General features: G+C 42.4%; 1 protein-coding gene across 6 annotated transcripts in view; it reads left to right on the top strand.

Moving 5' to 3' along the window:
• The window catches only part of c2cd5 (C2 calcium dependent domain containing 5), a 106,769-nt gene that overhangs the window by 69,430 nt on the left and 20,381 nt on the right, over window positions 1-16,958 (top strand). For 5 of the 6 annotated variants that reach the window (XM_070897605.1, XM_070897604.1, XM_070897608.1 and 2 more), the window contains 10 exons: window positions 2,595-2,735; window positions 4,394-4,457; window positions 4,748-4,809; window positions 8,177-8,278; window positions 9,483-9,572; window positions 9,672-9,759; window positions 11,622-11,723; window positions 14,402-14,452; window positions 14,595-14,696; window positions 15,327-15,511. In XM_070897605.1, coding sequence (XP_070753706.1) covers window positions 2,595-2,735; window positions 4,394-4,457; window positions 4,748-4,809; window positions 8,177-8,278; window positions 9,483-9,572; window positions 9,672-9,759; window positions 11,622-11,723; window positions 14,402-14,452; window positions 14,595-14,696; window positions 15,327-15,511 — 987 coding nt within the window. The remainder of the gene's footprint in view (window positions 1-2,594; window positions 2,736-4,393; window positions 4,458-4,747; window positions 4,810-8,176; window positions 8,279-9,482; window positions 9,573-9,671; window positions 9,760-11,621; window positions 11,724-14,401; window positions 14,453-14,594; window positions 14,697-15,326; window positions 15,512-16,958) is intronic. The other variant, XM_070897603.1, reaches the window with a different exon arrangement.

Genomic DNA, 16,958 nt, shown 5'->3' with positions numbered 1-16,958 from the left:
GATTTTTGTTAGTTAAGGGCATCATGGGATTTTGTGCAAAGGCGAGTAAATTGGGTTGAGGTACAGATCAGCCATTTAATGGCAGAACTGGGTTGATGGACTGAATGACCTCCTCCTGTTCCTATGACCACTGAGCAGCGTTTTTGGCATGCTACAGTCATGCGCTCTTCATTCCTAATGGTAATGATAGGTGATTCCAGGAGAGGTAAGCAAAAGTATACTTTTTGTAGCCTTGTGAAAATGATGGTCATGGATAATCCATTTCTATTATATTTAATAATGTACTGAGTGCATAAATATCAAAGTTTTTAATTTTATATATTAAATTGTCCGAGTAGAATAAGTTAATAGCAGCTGTTTTATTTAAAGAGGCTTGTAAAATGTGGTGGTATGGAACTATGACTGATGAGTCGTAAAAAGAAAGCATTTATTTTTGTTGTGTTCATATTTCTAAGTCACATAAATTACACTCATCCTGTGCTGTTCCTACAAGGAGGTGCAGCTCTGATATGACAAGTGTCTGGTCATACTTTATACATCACTGTTTTATAAAGAAAAAGATTCACCTTACATTCTGAAACTGCTAGTTACCCGCCTGAATTGATTTGAAAGTTCAACGAGTGATGTGCTGTCACGGAACAGAGATCTTCCTGTCACAGCCTGATGCCATTTACAGATCCTGCCTCGTGTGTGATTGGACACCAGTGGCTGGAGGCTGCTGAGTGTATCTGGAAATGGTGTTTATCAAGTTAATATAGTTCTGGCTTTTTAAAAAAAAATTGAAGCTTGTACTAAGTGGCAACAGCTTTAAAGATTTAAATACCTCATTAGTGGGCCAGTCATACTAAAGATTTTGCATTGATTCATTGCAGTTTTCGTGTGACATCAGCACAGTCTTGGTGGGGGATGACTACAGTTTGCATCCGATCATTTATCAGTAGCAGAGTGGGACCACCTTAAAAGTAGCTTTATATTTTAAACCACTTTGGCTTCACACCAATTATCGTATAATGGGACCTGTAATGTATGCACCTGAGAGTTTGCTCACAGGTTTGTGGAGCCACTCCCAACTCAACAGCTCCACAACTACAAAATAGTTGTGGAGCTGTTGAGTTGTGAGTGGCTTAGCCAGTCACATGATGCTCAAGACTCAATAAAACCTCAGCCAGTTGGAGCCCATAGTTGAGAGCCTGGTGGATGAACTGGTACTGTGTAGTGTGATTGTTAAACATTTTGCAAATAAACCAACTATTTAGTTGGTTTATTAGCTATGAATTACTATGAATTCTTAAGTAAAGAACCCATGAAGCAAATACACTACAGGATCCACCAGAGCTGTGACTGGCCTTATTCCCCAAATGCCTATTCAGCCTGCTTTCAATGAGACAGGCTCACTGTAGCTGGCAGACTTGAATCGTTCTCACTTTTAGCACCCAGAACTGCACCCTCACCCCCCCCCCCCCTCCCTACAGCTGTAATGTAACATGGCATTGCCCACAACTAATGTTGGTATTTTCCAATTTCCATAAGCACATAATGCACGGATTGCACCTCACTGCACCCCACCACTGTCTAGCTAAACACCCCAAGAACCACAAGTTGCCAAAACCCACTGAGAATGTTTTCAGTTGGGAAATGGTCAATCCACAGTACTTTCCAAATACAAGCAGCTGCAAGTCATCATCATCATTGGCGGTCCCTCGAAACGAGGATGACATGCTTCCATGCAAAAAAAGGATGAGTTCACAGGTGTTTCAGTGAAGGACCCGAACTACATCCTGAAGGGTGGAAGATGCCTGTGCGTGAATTTTTTTAACGTGTGGCCGTTGCACACCAGCCACCATACGGGCTTGACAGAGCTAGGTCTTGGTCCAGTGGCAAGGATTAACCAAGACGACTGGAGACCTGCTCTGCTGCATGGACCTAGTGCACAAATATATCGCAGTGTGGGCTGGCCTGTGCCGCCCCTGGCCCCGAACTCGCGCCTCCCCTGGGCCTCTGCAAGGCATCATGTAAATTGTGCAGAGTTCTGTTTTATAAAAAAAAATTTGGAAATAAACGAAAGTGGATTTGATCCTGCACAAATCTGAATTACCCAGCCTGGATTCAACAAATTTAAATGTATTTCAAAATTGTGAGACCTATGGCTTCCAATAGCTTGTTAGTTAACAGTGAGCAGGAGGGCCATACAAACCAGGAACGTCCAACGTTCACATGAAGTGATCTAAGCTCTGACGGTGGCTGAGGCAGTGCAGTTAACCACAACACCTCTTGACTACGGAAGGGCAAGTGGCTGAAGTTCCCACTCTGAATCTCTCCAGTAGGAAGTCCATGGGTTTGGGTGTCGGTTGAAGATAGAACGGGGTTTGGTGATGAATGACCCCTTCCGTTCCCCCAATAGCACTCGAATAGCCTGCAGCAATCACTGTCTCGTCTCACATCGCCACTTACATGAGGTACTGGAAGGTGACCAGAGCCTTTGGAACTGTACCCCTGCAATATATCAATGCTTTTGTGGAGCAGGAGAGGAAAGAATTAGTGGAATATTTTCATAAGCAACATTTACTTCCTGTCCTACACACATTTGACAATAGGAGATACTAGAGGAGGTGCTTGGATCGCCGATCCCAGAAACAAGGCAGCGTTCTAGGCTCTTTAGGTCCCAATCCGAAAGTTCAGATGATGTTTCAGAACTGGATCTTTCACATGGAAAAAAGGATGCCTTTGTGTTAGAGGTAAGGACATCTTTATTAGTTAGCAGCCCTGTGTTCTTGTTCAGAGTGTAAAAAAATACATCTGTAGATTTTTTTTAACTGCACTATATTCCACTGACCCAGATCAGTGCTTTAATAATACTGCGCTATATTCCACTGAACAAGATTGGGGCTTTAACATAAGAATTAGGAGCAGGAGTAGGCCATTCGGCTGCTCGAGCCTGCTCCGCCATTCAGTGAGATCATGGTTGATCTTCTACCTCAACTCCACTTTCCTGCACTATCCCCATATCCCTTGATTCACTTAATATCCAAAAATCTATCGATCTATGTCTTGAATGTACTCAAAAGACTGAGCCGCCACAGCCCTCTGGGGTAGAGAATTCATCACCCTCTGAGTGAAGAAGTTTCTCCTCCTCCCAGTCCTAAATGGCCAACCCCTTATTCTGAGACTGTGACTCCTGGTTCTAGACTCCGCAGCCAGGGGAAACATCCTCCATGCATCTACTCTGTCTAGCCCTGTAAGAATTTTGTATGTTTAGATAATATAGGCCTAGTCTACTCCATGTCTCCTCATAGGACACCTCCCCCCCCCCACCCCCATTCCAGGAATAAGTCTGGTGATCCTTCGTTGCACTCCCTCATTGGCAACTGTATCCTTCCTTAGGTAAGAAGACCAAAACTGTACACATACTCCAGGAGCGGTCTCACCAGGGCCCTATATAATTGTAGCAAGACGTCTTGACTCTTAGACTAAAATCCTCTTGTCATAAAGGCCAACATTCCATTTGCTTTCTTAATTGCTTGCTGTACCTGCATGTTCACTTTCAGTGATTCGTGTACAAGGACACCCAGCTCTCTCAACACCAATACTTCCCAATCTCTCACCATTTAAAAAATGCTTCTCTACTTTCCTACCAAACTGGATAACTTTATATTTCTCCACATATATTCCATTGGCCATGTTCCTGCCCACTCACTTCGCCTGTCTGTATCCCCTTCACGTCTCTTTACATTCTCCTCACAACTTACATTTCCACCTAGCTTTGTATCATCAGCAAACTTGGATATACAGGTGCAGCGTCGAGAATTCGGGACCAAGGTCGTTCCGGATTCCAGGCTTTTCTGGACTTTCGATCATCTTTCTGACGTCACGAATCCGGAAACACCCGAGCCCAGGGTCAGGTATTTCCGGATTTCGGAACGTCAAATCCGGGGGAGGGTGGGGGAAGAGACCGAGGTGAGGGGGTCGGGGCCCTGCTGAGGAGAGAGGTTCGGGGCCCCACCGAGGTGGTGTTCAGGCGAGCCGGTGTTGAAGCCCAGAGGTAAGGGCAGCGGGGCGAGGCAAGCGGCTTCGAGGTAAGGACAGCAGCGGAGAGGTCGGCGGGCCCGGATCCTGGAACAGTTTATGGATTCTGGACGACCCTGCCACCGATCGGTCTGGATTCCGGAACACCAGATTTTCGATGCTGCACCTGTATTACATTTGGTCCCCTCATCCAACTCATTGATATAGATTGTGAATAGCTGGGGCCCAAGCACAGATCCTTGCGGCACCCCACTTGTTACAGCTTGCCAATCTGAAAATGACCCGTTTATTCCTACACTCTGCGCTACTGCACTGCGCTATATTCCACTGACCCAGATCAGGGCTTTAATAACACTGCACTATATTTCAGATTGATGATGCTGACGCTGTTGAAGATATTCATTCATTGTTGACAGATGCTCCCACACCATCTGGTAAGCTCACAGGAGGATGCTAACACAATGGATTTTTTAACCTTTGTTTATTTTTTAAAACAAATGCTTTAAAATAGTGCATTGTGCTTCTCTTTATCCTTTTCTAATTTCTGTGCCATTGCATTTCCTAATATTTTTATGCAACATTGATAGAAGTTGAAGTTCAACCGAGTGTTCCACATTGATACATAAAAGTTCTCTGTCTCTGCTGAGCTGAGCGCTTGGTTAATTAAATGTGTACTTGTTGTTCTTGACTCATGCGTTTTCTGTAATTTATTTGATGTTGACAGGCTTTTACAGTTGTAATACAGAGATTATGCCAGGGATCAACAATTGGACGTCTGATTTACAGGTAAATCTGTGCAGCATTTGTGAAATGAGTTGGGAAATGAAAATGTTTGCTGCTCCAATTTTGTCTGCTCGTGATGCAGATTTCTTCTGCCCCTGTCTGCAAGACGCAGTGATGTGCATCTTTTGATGAAACATTGCCGTCTTGATGTGGTGGCTGAAAATCAGTTTGGCACTGGCATCTGTGTTCAGTCTTGCGAGATCCCACCCCTGGTTTGCGGCGGTGCTGGCTCAATTCACTTGTATGTGGAAACTGAATAGTTGAGCAAAAGAAAAAGGCTGGATTATCTGCCACAGAGAAGACATTTCTTCTTTAATGAAGCTCAGCCTGCACTTGCAAACTCTGCATCTGCCCCATGGTTCTTGATTTGACCAAAGTTGCCTTTTTGCTGCGTGCAGTTTCCTTTTTAGTGCCAACTTTTCCATTTAGTTGATTGGATCGTCATTTGTATGTGGAAACTGAGCAGCATTCAAGAGAGCAAGTTATCTAACATTCTAACAAAAGCATGGCAATTCAAATGGTGCTCCTTTTAGGTGGGTTACATTAAATGTTGCATTTGTTTTAAAACTCTAGTGCACAGAGTAAGAGGGATACCCTGTATGCTGAGATTACAGATATACTGGCCCGAAATTCCCCGCTGGCGAATGCCTCTGACTGAAATTTTAACAACAAAAATACCTGGTGGTCCCGGAGGAACGTAGGCTTGCGCTTCGAGGCCTAGCATACGGGTCCATCTCTTCCAGGAGCGTATACATATCCTGGGATCACGTGGGCCTGGACCACCAATCACAATGTAGTATTCTCATTCATAGTAATCGGAGTTCCGAGCTCCCACTGCTATCAATGTGAATACCCCTAAAATCAAATAAAGCATAAACATCAATTAAAAACACACTTAACTTTTTTAAAATGAATAGAAATTGCATTAAATTAAATGTCTTCGAGAAAAATGTATTTTTGTGAACTAAACAAAATGTTTTAATAGTGTTCAAAATAAACTTACCTTCTTAAACAGGGTTTTTAATATAAAAATAAGTATTTTTTCTATGTTTTAAAACTCTTACGCTGGTGAATGTAGGCTATCCACCTGCTTTTACCAGGCATAAGAGTTTGAAGGACATTCGCTGGGCAAGAGTTGGGCAAATAGCTCAAATCTCCGCCCACGAAGGCCCTTCTCCCAAGGATGCATGCGTTGACAAATTGCAAGAGCCGGTTCTCCGTGCATATGCATCGCGCGCAAAGAACCAGCATTTGCGAAGCCTCTTCGGGTGTGTGCGCACATTGTATGCGCTCGGAGATGCCGCAATCTTCGGGCCGTTATACGTATATAAATCTGAAGAGTGAGACTTTGGGACACAGGGAAAGGTGTGTGCTGGTAATTCCGTACTGTAAAGGAAATAGTGACCGTACTGTAAAGGAAATAGTCTATGTATAAATCCTTGAGGGAACATGCCAAGCGTTTATATATAGACCAATGCTATGGTACAAAGGGTGAAAGATGCTAATTAGTTTTGAATTTGAAGAGTGCTTGGACAGGCAGCTGTCTTGCCATCTGTTGGTGGAGGATATGAGTTAGGTATTTAAGGCCAATGCAGAGTAACACACAACTGGGAAAAAAAAAATCTTTGAAAGCAGTTTGTGTGTTTTTGTGTGATTCAGTGGTGGGTGACCTGCTAAACCCAGCTAAGTGGTCAGTGTACACCATCCGGCAGATAGATGACTGGAAGTTGATGCTGGCCCAGGATTTTTATTTAACAATACATCTGTGACAATTTTATCCCATGACTGACTGACTTCTGAGGTTAATTTGCCATCACTTTTTTTTTCCTCCGATTCAAGATTCGTCTCATCTCTTTATAATTCAAATGGCCTCATTCCAGTCACGCAAACTGTTTTTCTCTAATCCCACCTACTTCTTGAGCTCACCCTAGTTCCTTGGATCTCGGCTGATTCTACTTTCCTAAAGAAGAAAAACATTAATATATTTTTTAAACCAATTAGTACAATATTACTAGGCTTGGCACTAAAATATTTTGAAGTTGCAATGAGCTGTGTTGCAAAGTACAATGCAGCATGTAAACAGAAATATTGCTAATCCAGAAATGGTTCTCTTGTATTATGTCATTTGAGTCATTTTTTTTTAATAACTAGATTGCTTGTTTGACTTAAACAATGCTACGCATTTAGGTTCTGAAAAGACACAAATATGTCATTTATCTGCAAACCGTTCAGTGCTGGAACTGTTGAAACAAAGCAGGATTTTATAACGTAATATACTGTATTAAAAAGACCAGATAAAACTTATTGAACCCTGCTCCCCCACCATACCCACACATGCAGGGAGGGTGGTCTGACATTTTATATCTTGTTTCATGTGGTGTTTTTTGTTGTTGAAGATCGATCTATTTGGAGCCATACAGTCATGACAGCACAGAAGGAGGCCATTCAGCCCATCGAGTCCATGCCGGTTTTCTGTTCAGCAATCCAGTCAGTCCCATTCCCCCTGTTCTATCCCTGTAGCCCTGCAAGTTTATTTCCCTCAAGTGCCGATCAGTTTCCTTTTGAAATCATTGATCATCTTCCACCAGCCTCGTAGGCAGCGAGTTCCAGGTCATTACCACTCGCTGCGTAAAGAAGTTCTTCCTCACATCCCCTGCCCCCTGTATCTCTTGCCCAAAACTGTAAATCTGTGTTCCCTATTCCTTGTATCAGCTAATGGGAACAGCTTTTCTTTGTCTACCTTATCTAAACCTGTTATAACTTTGTATACCTCTATTAAATCTCCCCTCAACCTCCTTGACTCCAAGGAGAAAAACCCAGCTTCTCCAATCTTACGTTGTAGCTAAAATCCATCATCCTTGGAACCATTTTGGTAAATCTCTACAACCTTCACATCCTTCCTAAAGTCTGGTGACCAGAATAGGACGCAATACTCCAGTTGTGGCCTAACCAGAGCTTTATAAAGGTTCAGCGTAACTTCCTGGCTTTTGTACTCAATATCTCTATTTATGAAGCCCAGGATTCCATATGCTTTGCAAACTACTGAATATGTATTAGCTACAATGCCTGTATTGCAATTGCTACAGTACTTGTAACATTTTTGTTTAAAAATAGTCACTCGGTATTTGTATTTTTAACACAATTGATTCTTTCAAGTTTTAAAGAATGAGAGTAGTCCACTTCAGGCGTGCATTTGCAAGCAGTGAAGTTCGAGGCTCAGTATTCATGAACTCAACCTTCGTTACAATGGGTTATTCAGAAAGTTACCAGCTACAGCCGGAACAAATAATATTTGTAATTTTACACTTGCAGCCCTCAATGGAATGTGCCCGTGACTAACTTGTGTTTCCCTCTCTCTTTCTCCTTTTAGATGTTCACTTCAGTGAGAGTGTTCCGGTTAAACAACGTTACTAGTCTCACGTCACAGTGGCTTAATAAAGCTTTTAGTGATCTTTGTGAAAATCTGCTGAAGGTAAGAGGCTGGAAATAATGTGGAAAACATCAACAACAATTTGCACCTATATAGCCTGTTTAACATTGAAACACCTTGGGACGTGCTTTCTCAGATGTGAGGGCAAAAAAAACATGAACAATTTTGTTGCTGTTTATATCAGTCGTTGGCCCTCTTTCTCTCTGGAAGCTGCTCCAGCTGTACAAACTTCCCAGAACACACACTTTCTCCGATTCTGGCCTCCTGTACATAACCGCTCCCCTTCACCTCACTATTGGTGGCTGTGCCTTCAGCCGCCTAAGCCTAAGTTTTGGAATGCCCTCTCTACACCTCTCCACCTTGCTCTCTTTTAAGACCCTCCTAAAAAACCTACATCTTTGACCAAGCTTTTAGTAACCCCTCCAAAAATCTCCTGCTTTTGTTCAGCATCCATGTTTGTCTGCTTGTGCCCTCAGCGAAGCACCTTGGGATGTTTTTCTATGTTAAAGGTGCTGTATAAATGCAAGTTGTTACATTAACTTCCATGTTCATTGGGGTGAATGTTGAAGCTCCTATAGAATAGGAGCCCTTCCAAACTTTAGTAAAGCTAGGGGCTTTTTGTTTTAATGGAAAATGATTAAAGCCCTGTTATAGTAGAAGATGGATAAATCGTATTCAATTTAGAAATCTTTTGTAACTAAAGTATTACAATTATAGATTTCCAAGTGCGGGAAGAATAAGTAACACGGTCCATGTGATCCCCAGGACTGGTTTTGGTCACCTCAGGGAGTCAAAAGAGATTTTCCAGAGTAGTTTTCCTTATTGGTCCTGCTTTTTGATTTTCTGCCTCTCCCAGGAGATGACATAGCTGCGGGGAGGAAGGGAGGCAGGAAGTGTTCAGTCATGATGCTCCGGTCATTACGGCGTGGGGCAGGCTTAATAGACCAGCTGGTCATTTTCTGCCAGTCAATTTCGTATGTTCACATGTAAGAAGAATTTGGAAATACAGTAGTAGAATATTTGAAAAGCTCCTGTAAATATATTCCATTTTGACAATGACCTGCGAGATGGCAATCTGTGCTTTAGCTGGAGATATTTATAAGTTTGTCGTTTTGTGGCTGCGTGCAGTTATGGCACTAAACAGTGCAGTGATTCTTCACAGTTTTAGAAATAATTTGCATGCAACTAATGCCATGTTTTTTTTCTCTGACGATCTGATCAAATAAGTGTTTCCCTAATTCCCCAGACCCTGTATTTCAAACTGCGTTCCATGGTACCTTGCTGTCTGTGTCATGTGAATTTCAACGTCGCATTACCAGAGGATGAATTAATCCAGGTACATAGATGCCATATTGACAACATTTACAAATTTTTAATGATCCAACCCCCATAATATGGATTGGAGCTTTCACTCACGCTTGGTTCATTTTTGTAGATTGCAGTTACAGCTGTTGCAATAACATACGATAAGGACCAAGCCCAATACGTCAGTAAGGTTTGCACAGACAAGACCCTCTTGAGAGGTGAGGTATTTCATGCTCAAGAAATAATATTGGTTATGAAATGACATGAAAAAAAATCCAGATTGATTGTTCACAGTTTCTAAAATGATCCAGAAACTCTGCCAGCTGAATATTGTTCTGTTCAATGCACCATAAAAATTGCATGGATAGCTTATTCTTTTGTTTACATAGTACAAAAGTTGAAAATAGTAATGCACATGCAGACATTGACCTGTGAATCTGAGGTTCTGTTAAAACCCTGGGAGAGATGATGACCTCTGCCTTCTAATTGTTGGATTTATTAAATATTGATTTTGTGCACTTGGATAAATTTAATAGTATGCCCTTCAGTTTTAGCATTGAAGAGCCTGGGTAAGAGGAAAACCCGTCTGGCCTTTGTACTACTGGACAAAAAAAATTCCCATTTCTAGCTAATCCAGACTGCAATGTCTTGCGAGTTGCCATGTTGTAAATTCTGATAACTCGCTTAGTTTACTCTATTTACTTTCATTATTGTGTCAACCTGTCTTGAAGAGACTCAGATTTTCTACTGTAGGGTATGCTGGTGAGCATTCATACAGGGGAAAAAAACTCTGCCTACAGAATATAGTGATAAAATTGCCTGAATGTGTTTAAAGCACTAACGTTTTCACTCGTGTAATGGTACAAAGAATTTCATTTCATTGTGCTGTGAATGCCATGTTCTAAGCTTAATGTAAAATTTATTGTCTGCATTTGGATTTATTCATTTAATGGAAGACACTGTAAAGCAATATTTATGTTCAGAGTACTTAAGTATAGAGTGGTGCCCCCATGGATCAGTATTAGGTCCACTGCTTTTTGTGACCTGGACTTGGGTATAAAGGACATAGTTTCAAAGTTTGCAGATTACACAAAACTTGGAAATGTAGTAAACAATGAAGAGGATAGTAACAGACGTCAGGAGGACATGGGCAGGCACATGGCAGATGCAATTTAACGCAGAGAAGTGTGAAGTGATGCACTTTGTAAGGGAGCATGAGGATAGGCAATATAAATTAAATGGTACAATTTTGAAGAGTGCAGGAACAGAGAGACTTGGGGTGGGTACGTACACAAATCTTTGAAGGTGTCAGGACAAGCTGAGAAAGCTGTGTTTTTTTAAAATAGCATACGGGATCTTTGCCTTTATGAACTGAGGCACAGAGTACAAAAGCAAGGAATTTATGCTAAACCGTTATAAATCATTGGTTTGGCCCCAGCTGGAGTATTGTGTCCAATTCTGGGCGCCACTTTTTATGAAGGATGTCAAGTCCTCAGAGAGGGCTCAGAGGAGATTTATTAGAATAGCACCAGAAATGCAGGACTTCAATTATGGGAGTGACTGGAGAAGCTGGGGTTGTGCTCCTTAGAGCAGAGAAGGTTAAGGGAGATTTCAAAATCATGTAGGGTTTTTGAAAGATTGAATAAGGAGCAACAATTTCCAGTGGCATAAGGGTTGGTAACCAGAGGACACAGATTTATTGTAATTGGCAATAGAATCAGAGGCAAGATGAGAAATATTATTACACAACAAGTTATGATCTAGAATGCACTGCCTGAAAGGATGTTGGAAGAAGATGCAATAATAACTCTGAAAGGGGAACTGGATAAATGCTTGAAAGGGAAAAATTTGCAGAGCTATGGGGAAGGGCAGGGGACTGGGGAAAAATTGGATAGCTCTTTCAAAATGCTGGCACAGGCACAATGGGCCGAATGGTCTCCTTCTCTGCTATATGATTCTATGGTTCAACTAGACATTGTGGGAGTACTCTGAGCAGAAAGTATTCCACCTACAGTTTTCTACTCTTTGATATTCATTGCTGAATCTAATTAATTGTTGCTGTTTCATCACTGGCCTAAAGCTTCTGCCGAGAATGAAGAACAACTTCAGTTTACTTTGGAACTCTGCATGGAATCGCAGTCTACTCAGTGTGCTCTACTCTTTTCCCCCAGTAAGGCTGCAGGTAAGGCAGTGTACTGGACATGGGCATTTTTAAACAGAATCTTTTTGCTATGCAATTGCATGTTTAAGGCCTGTAATATCATTATACAGCACTGCATTTCACTTCAAAGCAGTTGGAAACTATTCCTTGAGGTGGCCAATTACTACAATGATGAAAGCTAATTAAAAGCCTTCAGTTCAAGTCCTCGTCCTAACAGATATTTGCTCTCAAGTCTGGACCAACAGGCCAGCGTGGAAAGTGGGGAAGGCAGAGAAAGGAGGTTTTTCCCTGAGCAGTTAAATATACATCTGGTGGCGAGTCGGAGTGAGATTGATACCACCTATGGGATGCCTGTAGGTTATACTGTCCTAGCCTTTTTGTTGAGAAGGCATGTGTGTTGGCAGGAAGAAGCCTTTCTTGATTTAAAGAATGCATTTCCTCTTGCACATTTAGCTTTATAGGATGGTTGCACTTCATTAAGGTAAACGGGTGCGCAGTTTACAGTTATAAACTTCTATTCCGATACCAATCTGGAATGTGATTTTTTTTGAGCTGGTTAATGTGCACTGTTGCTGCAAATCACAATTACTTTCATATTTTCTAAATTTATGCACATCAAATAGTTCCATATGGAACCTGGAACCTAATTTGTCCATTCTGCATGTCGGGACATGTTTGACTGTGCTTTTATAAAGCACTTATGCTCCACCTTGCGGTCAACAAGCTCCCCACTGGAGTGGAACTAAACTACAGATCCAGTGGGAAGCTGTTTAACCTACGTCGCCTCCAGGCCAGGTCCAAGATCACCTCAACCTCTGTCGTTGAGCTACAGAACGCGGATGCGCACATTCTGAGGCTGAACTCCAGGATATAGTCTATGTACTTACTGAGGCACGTGAAAGCATGGGCCTTACGCTAAACATTGGTAAGACAAAGGTCCTCCACCAGTCTGTCCTCGCCACACAGCACTGCCCCCCAGTTATCAAGATCCACGGTGCGGCCCTTGACAACATGGACCATTTCCCATACCTCGGGAGCCTCTTATCAACAAGAGCAGACATTGATGTGGAGATTCAACACTGCCTCCAGTGCAGCCTTTGGCCACATGAGGAAAAGTGTGTTTAAAGACCAGGCCCTCAAATCTACCACCAAGCTCTCATGATCTACAGGGCTGTAGTAATACCTGCCCTCGTGTATGACTCAGAGGCATGGACGATGTACAGAAGTCACCTCAAATCGCTGGAGATATATCGCCAACGATGTCTCTGCAAGATCCTGCAAATCCCCTGGAAGGACAGGCGCACCAACATCAGTGTTCTCGTCCAGGCCAACATCCCCAGCATTGAAGCACTGATCACACTTGATCAGCTTCGCTGGGCAGGCCACATAGCTCGCATGCCAGACACGAGACTCCCAAAGCAAGTGCTCTATGCGGAGCTCCTTCACGGCAAATGAACCAAAGGTGGGCAGAGGAAATGTTACAAGGATACCCTCAAAGCTTCCCTGATAAAGTGTGACATCACCACTCACACCTGGGAATCCCTGGCCAAAGACCGCCAGTGGAGTGGAGAAAGTGCATCCGGGAGGCCATTGAGCACTTCAAGTCTCAACGCCAAGAGCGTGAAGAGGTCAAGCGCAGGCAATGAAAGAAGCGTGCAGCAAACCAGTCCCACCCACCCCTTCTCTCGGCGACTGTCTGCCCCACCTGTGACAGAGTCTGTGGCTCTCATATTGGACTGTTCAGCCACCAAAGAACTCACTTCAGGAGTGGAAGCAAGTCTTCCTCGATTCCGAGGGACTACCTATGATAATGATGACTGCAGAAATTACCTAGCTGTCCAAACTGGGTAAAGAATCCAAATCTGCATTACTGGGTTCTCTACGTGTGCTATTGAGAGAACCTTCTAATCAGTGAAAATAATTACCCCATATCACTACCCCAGGGTTGTTCTTGCATTGGAATATTTAGATGAATGTTCCTTGAGAAATACCAGTCGCCTGTAAAAGCAAGCAGAGGAGATTACCAATAGGTGGCACTCTAATAATGTGGTTTGAAAATCCATCTACTGAATTAATGTGTTTTGGCACATTTGTAATACACAACGGTAGCACTAGTGGACACTAGTGCATGTGCCATGTGTGACTGATCTCTCCAGATTGCTCCATTTCCTTATCATTAGTAACTGAATAAGAAGGGTGTGATTTTGCTCATTGGTTTTATTAGTGTTTACCAAACATTTCAAAATAATAATTAGAACTCTATCTGTAAATCATAAAATGATCATGCTGTCTTTTACAATGAAAAGGCATTGTTTTCATTGTGTCTGGATAAGATATTATATTTAATACATAAACAAGCCCCCACTATTTTCTAGTTTGAAACTGTCATTATTTAAAGTGTATATTAGTTTGAATCTCATGATGTACCAGTTTCTTCATGACGACCCGTATTTAATCAATTGAAATACTTCCTCTGGATCCATTTTTTTTCCTCCAGTTTAAATTTATTCTTGCATTGTAAAGAGCAGAACTGTAGAATTGCAATTTAAGATCATAATATGGCTTGAGGAAATGATGACAAAGTTCTCGCGTTTTGCCTTAATGCTAAATCTGAGGTCTAAATCCTTTGGTGTGCTATTGCCTTGTAATGCTCTTCCATATTGATTGTCCAATATTTATTGATTACATCTTTTTCTCAGAGATGACAGAAAGTGGCAGCTTGCAGCCAGTCACTCCAGCAGCACAAAGAGGTGAGTAAACCAGGCTGTCAACTCAGCCAAGAAAAGGCTCTCCGTTCTCTTTTTCAGACCCTTTATGGTTCATCAGTGGAGCAATGCAATGGGCAATAGACGTCATCCATTTTTTCTTTTTCTTTTCTGTGTGTGTTTTTAGCCACCTCAGTTGATTACAGTTCCTTTGCAGACAGATGCAGCAGCTGGATAGAGTTCATTAAACAGAAAGCTCAGACCATAAGGCGTGGATCAATTAAAACAAGTAGGCGGAAGTTACAGTTTATCATGGTGATAATAATCTGAGCCATGCCTATGATCCCCAGTGGTGAAGGATGGACTGTCCTACCGAGTAATGGCATTGCAAATCAATGGCACACGCAATTTGAGTGTGAAAGCTGCACCTTTGTCCAGCGAATGTTTAACAGAAATTAGTTCACTTTCATTTGGACAACTTTAACCCTTGAGATGAACATGATAAAATACTGCATTCTGCTAAAGTAACATCTTTCACACTCTTGATCGAAATTTCCCTTCAGCAAAGAAATGTTTTCCTTGATTTCTTTTTGTATTGCGATACCGCCAATGCAGCCATCGCTATTAAAATGCTCCCTTTGGGGTGATTAAAAATGACCCTTTCGAAGGAATGCTGCTTTCTTTGAAAAATCCCATTCCAGCTGGTTATGCCTCTTTTTTTTTGCATGTTCTGCATGATCACCTACTCTTTAATGTAGCCCATGCCTGCTCCATCACTGAGCTTCAGGTGCCGAATATATTACCTTGCAGCGGTTCTGAAACAATATGACAAAAAGCACATCATCTTCTAAACAAATTGGTCTTTCGCTACTAATTGCATTCTATTTTTTTTTCTGTCTCTCTTCCAACCCCCTTGTAGTTTCTTCACTTGACAAAGCGAGCCCACTGGCTGAAGCTCAAGCACGTCATCGCTCACCAATATCATGCACAACCTCCACTGTTGTGGAGATGACTCCTCTCTCCTTCATTCCTGGTGCAAAAATAACCAAATATCTCGGAATCATCAACATGTTCTTCATTCGGGAAACCACTTCGCTGCGTGAGGTGAGCTGCAGTACAGAAAGACTAGTACGAGTCTGTGTGGTGTGTTGCATAATAAGGGTATTTGGTGCTTTAGGCTGTGTTTTACATTTATACTGTGGAATTTTCCATAAAATTGCTGGCAACTTTTGTCCTACACTCTTATTTGATGGGTATTAGGTGGGTAGGGTTTGTACTTGTACAAATGATAATTAAAACACTGAAATATTTAATTATTGAAGAAAAAAATCCTTTGCAATGCCCTCCTATTGGCCCCAAGTTTCCACATGATTTGCTCCTGATTTTTAGGAGCAACTGGTGTAAAACGGAGTATCTTAGAAATCGGAATTCTCCACATTTAGTTTGCTCCAGTTCTAGTCAGTTAGAACAGTTTCACTTTGGAACAGAATGTTTTTTCAAAAGGGGGCGTGTCCGGCCACTTACGCCTGATTTCAAAGTTTTGTGAGTGAAAACTTACTCCAAACTAACTTAGAATGGAGTAAGTGAAGATTTTTGTATGCTCGAAAAAACCTTGTCTACACTTTAGAAAATCAGCCGTAGGTTACAAATTAGGTGTAGGGAACAGGTGGTGGGGGGGGGGGGGGGGAAGGGAAGACATTAAATTCTACAATCAATCCTTAGTTATACTTATACAAATATTATACAAATAAATCCAACCTGAATAAAAATTTATAAGCAAAGAAAAGATTAAATAAACCATCTTCCTACCTGTGTGAAAGTGCTTCAGGCAGGCCTTTCATGTTGGAGACAGGCAGCAGTGTGGCGTCAGTGTCTCGACGGCAGCGGCAGCAAGCTTCGAGCTGAGCTGCAGTGCTTGAGGCTGGCCTTCATTCTCTTCGTGGCTGGCCGCGAAGAAGCAGCACCGGACGGACCCGAGGTCATTCGGCCATGAGATATCAGCGGCGTCAGTGGCTGGCCGGCAGCCGAAGAATCAGCAGCGGACCGACGCGAGGCCATTCGGCCATAAGATATCAGCGGCTGGCCAGCAGCCGAAGAATCAACACCTGACACACACAGCTCTTTATGGTGCTTGAGGCCATTCGGCCACGCTTTAGGGGCGGCGTCAGTGGCTCGGCGGCAGCCGAAGATACAGCAGCAGCCTTCGAGCTGTGAGGGGGACTGAGGCCATTTGGACAGGGAGAGGCAGCCACATCGACAGTTTTATATTTAAATTTGCAGAATGGGTGCTGCATTGTCAACACCATGTATTATTGCAAAGTTGAATTGGCACTCTTATTTCTCCAAACACACAGTCCTTAATTTGCATGCACCAATGCAGCACCGGTTCTGCAAGTTTAGCAGTGAAAAGCTGAACTCACTGATTTCAGCAGGTGATTTATTCAGCAGTGCTGCTAAAAGCACTCCCTCACACACAAATATCAAAAAAAATTAAATTACAAGCCTTTGCAGGGGTCCAAGAAACAAATCTCTTTTTCTGCAGTATTTTTAA

This window comes from Pristiophorus japonicus, chromosome 13 (assembly GCF_044704955.1).
Source record: "Pristiophorus japonicus isolate sPriJap1 chromosome 13, sPriJap1.hap1, whole genome shotgun sequence".
Classification (NCBI taxonomy): Eukaryota; Metazoa; Chordata; class Chondrichthyes; family Pristiophoridae; genus Pristiophorus; species Pristiophorus japonicus.
This window is presented reverse-complemented; position numbering and strand designations above follow the sequence as displayed.